This window comes from Rosa rugosa, chromosome 3 (genome assembly GCF_958449725.1).
Source record: "Rosa rugosa chromosome 3, drRosRugo1.1, whole genome shotgun sequence".
Taxonomy (NCBI): domain Eukaryota; kingdom Viridiplantae; phylum Streptophyta; class Magnoliopsida; order Rosales; family Rosaceae; genus Rosa; species Rosa rugosa.
The window spans coordinates 39519921-39529765 of NC_084822.1; the positions used below are offsets into that span (position 1 = coordinate 39519921).

The 9845-nt window shown below is 37.5% G+C and overlaps 1 protein-coding gene across 1 annotated transcript; it reads left to right on the forward strand.

The window, feature by feature from the left end:
* The first annotated feature begins 6807 nt into the window (after nucleotides 1–6807).
* LOC133738565 (large ribosomal subunit protein uL13w-like) lies at nucleotides 6808–8314 on the forward strand. The gene is made up of 3 exons (XM_062166121.1): nucleotides 6808–7240; nucleotides 7326–7413; nucleotides 8024–8314. Exons 1-3 carry the CDS (start codon nucleotides 6852–6854, stop codon nucleotides 8165–8167), a joined length of 621 nt encoding a protein of 206 aa, XP_062022105.1. The 5' UTR covers nucleotides 6808–6851; the 3' UTR covers nucleotides 8168–8314.
* The last annotated feature ends 1531 nt before the right edge of the window (nucleotides 8315–9845 follow it).

Sequence of the window (9845 nt, forward strand, 5' to 3'; positions counted from 1 at the left end):
CCATTACGTATCCGCTTTGGCCATCTGGAAATCCTACGATCTTCAATTTTTAGTCTATGGGGAGATCAAAAAACTTTCAAGCCTCAAACTCGACGTCCTCCATAATCTCGATCTGTTGCAATGCCATGGTCTTTCGAATGAAAAATACTCCATGTCTCACATGCCTCAACTATGAGTTTTGAGGAATTCAGATCCATGAGATCGATAAAGGGTATGGATTCCCTTCATCGGATGGAATGGCATTGGATTGAAGCCATACAAACGAGCCAGGCACCGACTTGACTGAGTTAAATTCAAGGGGATGATGTGCTAGTAGGCTTGATCCGATGGAGTTGCCATGTATGAGCATTACTCGGGAGAAAAAGAAACTTACGCTGAGCAAATTAGATTAAGCAAAAGAAACATGCTAGCTTCCTACACCGACTGCACTTTGTGAACTTGGCTAGAATATATGCACATTTTCAGGGCAACCTGCCAATGTCTCTTTAATTTTAAATAATGAACCTTTATCCCGTAAAATAGGTTGAGTTCGTGCTTAATGCCATATCCTAGCTAAGCATAGTGCATACTTTTGCACTTGTCCTTGTTGAACAGAAGGCTTCAATCACCTCCACCGCTATAAAATATGGGACTTATTTACCAACACAGCGGTAGTGCACGAATTAAGCCTCACTGTTATTTTCATTAGCTCCTTCCCATTATCCGTATCTACAAACTAAGAGATATATATTGTCAATCCCTTTGACATGAGATATCAAGTTTCTACTTCAAGCTGTTCCTAACTATATTGTTCAATTTGTTCCATCAACTAACAAAAGAGTTGAACATCGGTTAGCTAATCATAATTTTAAGAATAATGTAAAATGTAATTGGTTTACTCATGCAGGGGCAAAGGCACATATATACCACATGGGTCCGTGCCCCACCTCATTTTTTTTAAAATTCTTTTTAAAATTATTTTGTGATATTTTACATTTAATAAACTTAATTTTATTTTTATTTTTTTACGTTTTTCTTTTCCTAAAATAAGCATAATAAGAGCATCTTTAGCAGACTCTCTATTTTCGCTCCTTAGCTATTTTGTAGAGCATGTTTAGCTTTTTATCTATTTTAGTAGCTGCACCAGACTCCTAAGTAAGTGGCTCTCTATTATAATTTTTAGCTATCTCGCTCCTAAATATAGAGAGCGAGATGAGGCTCTATATAATTTAAAACATTCATTTTTAGTTATTTTATGTAATTTATAAATACATTTAAACTATTTAATCTTCATTTAAAAAATAAATATAAATCCAAAATTAGCTAAAATAGAGAATACTGATACAGACGTATTTCTAAAGTGACTAGCCAAAATGACTTTTTAGCTATTTTGGCTAAAATTTGACTCAAAAAGGCTAGCATTGCTAAAGATGCTCTAAGTGCTTTATTTATTAGACTTATGTAATTATTCTCTCATTGAGTTACTTCCGAAAAACAAATTTTGATAACTAATGCTAGAAGTAATGATAAACTAATTTTCATTCATGTTCTTAATATATACTAGTCTCATATCCGCGTGCCCGCGCTATGCACATAAGAAAAATTAATATATAAAAAATTTCATTTTGTCTTGATTAGAAAAATATCGAGATAATGAAATTATCTATGAGTTCCCACTTGCGAAGATATGCTTAGAAGAAGATGAATGAGTGGAAAATCAGAGATTTAGAGACGGAATTGGAGACTGTACGAGGAGGATCGCTAATCAAATGCATATCCCTCATTCTCCATAAGCTCAACAGAACGGCGTTGCGTGTGTTAAACCTCATTTAAAATGGTAACTAGATAGTTATTTGGACATTCAAGGTCTTTAATTATCTTGTGGCTTCCATCCGTATGCAGCTCATGTATTCTTAAGAAAGTCTAAATGATAATGTCTTCATTACTACTTCAATGTTTAACAATTCATAATCTCTAAATATGAATTACCTTATTTGGCCTCCTTAACTTGGAAATTATGAATTTCTTGGTAGAAAAAAAAATGAAGGAATTGATTGTCTGAATTCCTCACTTCAATTTCCATCAAAACAATTTTCATCCATGTGTAACGATGTATTCTTAAGAAAGCCTACATGATAATGTCCTCGTTACTACTTCAATGTTTAACCGATGTGTTTTGGATGAAGGAAAAAAAGATGAAATTTAAATGAAAATGAAAAATTCATATTTCTAAACATGAATTAACTCATTTGGCCTTTTAAACTTGGAAATTATTATTTTTTGCGGAAAAAAAAATGAAGGAATTGATTGTCTGAATTACTCACTTTAATTTCCTTCAGAATATGTGTCATTTCAAATTTTCTTGTAGGAGTTTTTCTTATTTCTTTATAGTTTCCAAAACAATATATATTTTTTTCTTTAATTATTTAATTTGTTTTAAACTTTCTTAGTTTATTGCGAAACTCAAAAAGTGCTTCTTTATCAAGCACTTGAGGTAAGGAAGTTGAACCAATCACAAGCATCCGATTAGTCTCTCATTCAACAGCTTGCTTTTCTTTGATAAATTGTCTTTTTAGCCACCCAATCAACTCATTTCCACCTTCCATGTCACCCTGTGAAAAAATTGAGTCAACTTTATCAATAAAGATTATTGTCGGCTGCTTACATTTAGCAACTCCAAAAGTGCAAAAATCAAATTCTCACCATATTCAATTTTCAATGATGAAGCATCAATATTTTAAAATGTAGTTTTTGCTTCGCTAGCAATTTTTTGGGCAAACATCAATTTCCCGGTAGACAAACAGTAAAAGATTATTCTGAGGATACACACAATTCGAAGAGCGATCATAAATGTCTGCCATAAAAAAATACCATAAGGACATATCCCCACAACTTCTTTAGGATAATAAGATTTCACAATGTCATTCCATCTAACAACCAGATACTTGTCCATACTCTCTTTACAGATACGCTCAATATGGAATTGGTCCAAATTCTTCAACTTTTAAGGGAGCTCCCTATTACCATCACGAAAATTATCCACACATCTTTCTCGCAGAATATCCATCAAGAACTTCGAAGAATATGTTTTCCAGAAATGAAAAAGTGAAACCAATCCATTTGAATCATGTAAGACCAGACTCATGGACAATAAACGACCATCAAACCACTGTCGATTAGTCCCTTGTATAACCGCAATTGCTTCCTCCTCCTCTTGAAACGATACATATCCAAATAAAATCTCAGAGATTTTGACACTAATAACACCATCAAATCTTGAAAAAAAATCACAAAATCTTTGCTCTGTAGTACCCTCCCACAAACCAAGCACAACTAATTCATAAACCTTTCCATTCGGCTTAAGAATAACAGGGCAATCATTACACTAAAACTGCTGGAATTTTTTTTGGGTAAAAACGAGGAGAGGACAATACCATGTTCTCCCTTGGAAATTTATTAATAAATAAGATATTACAAACGGGGTGGAGGGTTAAGCCAAGTCCAAACCTAGAAGATTACAAAAATTCTAGCACAATATGATGGAACATTCTAGAAACGAGCCATAGAACATAAACAGTATTATAGAAATTGAGTAGATTCTTATACTGTTGAATAAGAGATATTTACAAAGGAGCCAAGAAATAGGTACTAGAAATGATGAGTCTAGAACCACAAACTGCCAGCATACTTAGATCAAGGGAAGCGAAAGCCTTCCCACCAAATATGTAATCTATGACCACCTCACCAAGATCTGATATTATTTCTTTGACTACATTGGAAAGGTGGCTATCTTGATTAACCTTCAATTCCCTCAAAACATCAGCTAGAGTAAACTCAATATCTGGCGCTGCTTGGTATGGAGTACAAAGACCAGATTTAATCAACAACCTAAATACTCCACATGTGAGAGGGCTTGGAGGAGAAGGAGGGCTTGCAAAAGGGCTTGGAGGAGGAGGAACATTAGTGCTAAAAAAAGAGTACTCCCTCATTAAATTTTCAGTACACAACATTGCTAAGGGGGCTCTCTTGAACATATTGAGAGCCGTCATGGTCTCTCAGGGTTCAGAAGGTCAACTTTCTTAGTTTATTACACATTCCAAATTCTAAAAAGATAAAACCAGACAATTAAAATTGAAATTAATGGAATTTTAATTGATAGAGTTCTAGATTCCATCATTTCAAAATTTCCTAAGAATTTAAAAGTGTCTCATCCAAACGCAGCGTTATTGAAAGAAACATGTAATGTTAATACTATGATATACCCTCACAATTATTAAGTTGTGCATATTGGAAAGAAGATGAATGATGGGCAATTCACAATTGTGTATTTGTATCCTTGATGAACACAAGATACAAGGACAAACTGCAAACAAAGACATAAATCAAATGGCTAGCATTCAAGAATTGCTTCACAAAGGACTAACATTTTAGAACCTTTAAGCAAATACATAAATCAAGGGACTAACATGCTAGAACCTTTAACCAAAGGACTGACTATTTTAAGTATCAAATATATGCTTCCAACAAAAGAATTTTGTGTAGCAAATGACCTCGACAGAAATTAACACTCAAGTGTGTCAAATTTTTCTAAGAATCTCTTAAATCCAACACATGTCAATGAGCAGTAAGTCTTTAAACCAAATAACTTTGCAAGAACAATACAACAAATGACTTGATCACATGTCACCAAACATCAAACTATTTACTATCTTCTGAATTTGAATCATATATATGTCACCAAACAAATCGGTACAACATATTCTTAGATTGCTCAAAGTAGACTGAAGTCAAACAAATGCCACCTAAAGATCTAATGTAGCAAATGCTTTATATTTCTCAATATCACAAGTATGTTAAAGAAACTAGAATTACCGGAGATGTGATTTCAACACCAAGAAAATTGAAATTACCTTTAATGAGATTCTTTCGAATAAATTGACACGGTAATGCTTTAACATGTTATTAGCTAAGTAACATAATAGTGTTGAGAGAAGGAAATATATGATAGAGGAGTATATATATGTTATTAGCTAAGTACCACCATCTGAACATATTGCAACCGCAAGACAATTGCATGCAAGGTGGGTGGTTATTGGCGCAGAAGAAACTATTACTTTAAAGAAGAAGGAAGGTTGGTTGCTATTGTGATATAGAATGGTAGATTGTGAAGGGAGATTGACTCTTGCACTTGACATTAGATTGAAAAAAAAGTTACAAGCATGAAAATCAGTACTACTACTTGGGGGGTTCTGATCATCGTGTAATAATGAGTAGAATGATCGAGGACTCATGAAACCCTCAGGATAATAAAAAACATTGTCAACCATGATCAATCACCCCTCAATCAAACCAACACAACCCCATCTACTCATAAGTGACAGACACAACTGGTAAACCTTCTTTTCACCTAGACTATAAAAGAAAAGATATATGTTAGATAAGGCATGAGAACCAATCATAAACCATGGAAGTGAAATAACTCCAATGGCTCGCCAACACTAGCATATTGCATGAGACTAAAATTGATCTGAAATGGGCAGCCATTATTGAATCAATCACAACATATCTTCTGATAATTTTTTAGACCACATGCTATTGTTGTTGCTGCAAATCTCCTTTTTGGCCCATCTTATCCTAGTTTGCACAGGTGTAATCAACTTGGGGAACATTTTAATCAATCTAGATGAAATTGTAGTAGTGATCACCAGCTTGTGGCGTAATAAGATTGTTCTTGACAGACGAGGGTGTATGCATGTATGACATGGAAGCATCTGTTGGTAACCAAGGCCATCTTATCCTTCCGTTGCCAGCTATAGACAAAATAAGAAGATGTGGTATATAGAAATAGGTCCACTCATTGAACATCCGATGCTCACTAAAACTAGGAAGCCTAGAACAAAACACAAAGGGTGCACAAAAAGGGCATAGCTTCCTAAAAGCAATAGGAAATTATTGGAAAAAAAAAACAACTTAAACCTAACTGAAACCATAGCAACCCAGTGAAGCCCAAAGAGGAAGAGCCTTGGCCTAAAGCCCAAACAGGACTGGCCCATGCCCAGACTCAATCACAACTCTGTTCGCACACTGATCACACATACAGCACAGCCAACGATCCCTGCGCTGCCACTCTAAGCCTCCATCAACGAAAACACCACCTCGACCATCTGAAAGTCCCAAACGCTAGACATTCCCAGTAGATCGAAACCAGACTGGTTTGAGTCAACTCGAAACAACAAATATCGCATAACCATTACAAGTTGACGTCGCACATGGAATCGATCAGAATTAAGAATCAAATCCATGTCATGTCGTCATAGACCGTCCCAAGAGGTTGTAATCAAAACCACTGCGCCTCAGGAGTCACACCGAAAAAAACCGCGCCAAACAATCCTGTCAAACTTCGAGCGCTGAACTCTTAAGAAGCCACTACCAAGCACTAGCACCAATCGCCGGTCTAGCAGCAGACCAACAACATCGGCGAGGCTAAAGGCTAGCCCAGACGCCGGGCCGCCGTCAAACGAGAAAGATCTTGTAGATGTCGACCTCGGTCTTAGGGCGCGTAGCAATTGTGTTCAGATACAAATACATAGTTTTCCATGAGTCTCCCTTTCGTAAGTGGAAGGTTGTAAATTCGACTCAGCGATTGAGTTGTTTATTTGATAAAAATAAAAATTAAAAATTAAAAAAACGACATTGAAGATGAAGCCTAGTCTTGTAAATTTTTCATGTAATTTTCGTTGGATCGGGTTCGGGTAAAATAAGACCCGGCCCAATTGTACCAAAAACCCTAATTCGGACTCTTATAGCCTCCTCCTCCTCGTCCTCTATCAGACTCACAGTGAGAGAGAGAGAGAGAGAGAGAGAGACGAAAAATGGTATCGGGGTCAGGAATATGCGCGAAGAAGGTGGTGGTGGACGCTCGGCATCACATGCTGGGGCGATTGGCGTCGATCGTGGCGAAGGAGCTTCTCAACGGGCAGAAGGTGGTGGTTGTCCGCTGCGAGGAGATTGCCATCTCCGGCGGCCTCGTCCGGCAGAAGATGAAGTACATGCGGTTCCTCCGTAAGCGCATGAACACCAAGCCCTCCCACGGCCCCATCCACTTCCGCGCTCCCGCCAAAATCTTCTGGCGAACCGTCCGAGGGATGATTCCGCATAAGACTAAGCGCGGAGCTAATGCACTTGCTCGGTTGAAGGCTTACGAGGGAGTCCCACCCCCCTTTGATAAGATGAAGAGGATGGTCATTCCTGATGCTCTCAAGTCAGTATTTTAGACCTTTTCGTTTCGCTTCGCTTCCAATTGTTTGATGATGAATTGTTTCACTGAAATTGAAATGTGATTTTAGGGTGTTGAGGCTTCAGAGTGGTCACAAGTACTGCTTGCTGGGTAAGCTGTCGTCCGAGGTTGGATGGAACCACTATGATACCATCAGGGTAAGACTGAACTCAACTTCATGCTTTTGTTTTATCTCTCTGTATATTCGAATGCGAACGGAGACATACTGATTGTTTATTCGTTTGACAAAACATTGTGTGACATTGAATCAAAACAAATGAACTCTCAATCTGTACACCAAGCTTAGTTCTCTACTATTGTTTTTCTCCAAGATGAGAAAGAAAACTCTGAGCAATTTGAACATAACTGGAAACTGGAATAGGTTCTAACCTGCAGGCTTCAAAAGGCTTAATTGAGCTAGTGTTGTAGGGTTGATGTACTCTGCTAGCATTCGTTACCATTTAGACTTATCATTATCCATGTATCTTCAGAACACTACACTTATTGGTTTTCTGTCCTTTACATATTGCGTTCTTTCACTGAGATGGGTTTGACTTGCTTTAGAACTTCTCTTAAGCTTGACAACTGGCATGCTTTGTAAGGATCCTTACTCCTTGTCTGGCTGGGTGTGGGTTCATAGATGTATAAATCTACTGGCAGATTGGCATTTTTGTTTATCCGCTTTTCGAATACACAGTCACATCATGATGTTCTTGAATTTAAATTGCATATCTGGCTTTTCAACTTGTTTTTATATCTTGTTCACAGGAGCTAGAAAAGAAGCGAAAAGAGAGGTCTCAGTTGGCTTACGAGAGGAAGAAGCAGCTAAACAAACTCAAGGTGAAGGTTGAAAAGGCTGCGGAGGAGAAGCTTGGCGCCCAGCTTGAAATCATTGCTCCTGTTAAGTACTAAATTCTAGGGACTAGTTAGTATGATAGAGTTTTGGCTGATGTTACATCCTAATGAATTACCTACACATTTCTTGTCTTGTTTGTTCAATCAATGAATGGGATCATAAATTTTGATGAATTTTCAATGGTCATCTGGTTTATTTTGTCATGATTTTGGCTTTATTTTCGCCTGATCGCTTCCTCTGTTGTGACTCCTTGCTCTCATACCTTCCATCTTAGTAAATTGCGAGTTGGTGAGCTGTAAATTTAGTGGTTGAGGTCTGTTCTTAATTTTCTGATATGGAAGAAATAAACTAGCAGCAACTTTATACACTATTAGTCTGATTTTTTTAATTAGTGGCACAAAACTTATTGCACAATTACTATCATCTTTCAATCTATGCTGTTATAGAAAATTTGCCCTCCCATTTTCCATCATCTTTGTCCCCTACTGATGGGATCCATTATACGCATCATTGGAATTTAAATCATACAAAATTGTTTGTTTTGTTGGAGTCATTGTGTTGTTTCTAAATCATTGCATTAGTGAAATACAATGGGTTGTTTTAAAGCTCATGCTTATGATGAGTTAGAATGAAATCAGAGCATAAACCGTTAGGTAGTGTTTGTTTCATAGGACTATGATGCCCAACCTTAATTTCTATAGGAGTCCAGGACTACCATAACTTGGCTTAAGCTAGATTAGTACTAACTCACGTTTGGTGCTGCGTGGGACCAAGGAGCAGACCAGCATGATGTCCCAAAATAATGGCCTCCAAGTAGCTGCCGTGTTCTCTCTCTCTCTCAAATGACTTTTACATTGCCAGAAATAGAATTCCACAGAAATCAAACAACTTGAGCAATAGAATTCCCAACACATTTCTCACTGCTCCTCCCTAGCTTCTGCTGATCTTAGTAGAAACAACTTGGTTGGGAAAATTCCGAAGCAATCGGAGGCAATTTCTGGTGTGTAGCGACAAAACCCAACCGGAGGTCAATTTCTGGTGTTTAGCCACAAACACCCAACCTGAAAACACCTCAAATCAAACAAGGTAACAGGGAAGAAGCCATCCAATTTCTCTCTCAAATTGGGTCCTTTTGATCTAGATTTTAAGGACGTCTTTGTTGGGTTTTAGGCATCTGGTAATCACCTCTAAGTTAAAGTTGGAATCTTTATTGGGATTACAGTAGCTTTGTTTAGGATTTTGAATTGAAATGGCTTTTGTGATGCAAGAGATTGGCTTTTGTGAGGACCAATCTTCTGGTTTTGATCTCATCTGCTCCTATGATTACCCAAGGTTGCAAGTCTGCGTCTTTTTCTACTCTAGAGAGTGTCCACAGAGAAATAAGGAATCCATGAGAAGAAGAGAAGAAATTGAAAACCCAAACGATCCAGACGGGGCTGATGAATTGCATGTAAGGAGCTGAAAATGACGACGCGAGGCTGAAGCGAAGAATGGGTTTCCACAGTCCGATGTGTTTTGGTGTCACTCTGGAAGAAGGGGTTGAGTGTGTTTTTGGGACTCCAGAGTCTCATTTAATAGAGTCCCGAGTGATGCCAAACACGGGATAAGTCTTGTTATATGAGATAAGCCTGTCCTATCCCATCCAGTCCGGTGTAACAAACATACCTTACAGTGTTGCCATTGAGGACTAAAAGAAAAGACAAGGCATTACCATCATATATGCTGATTACTATA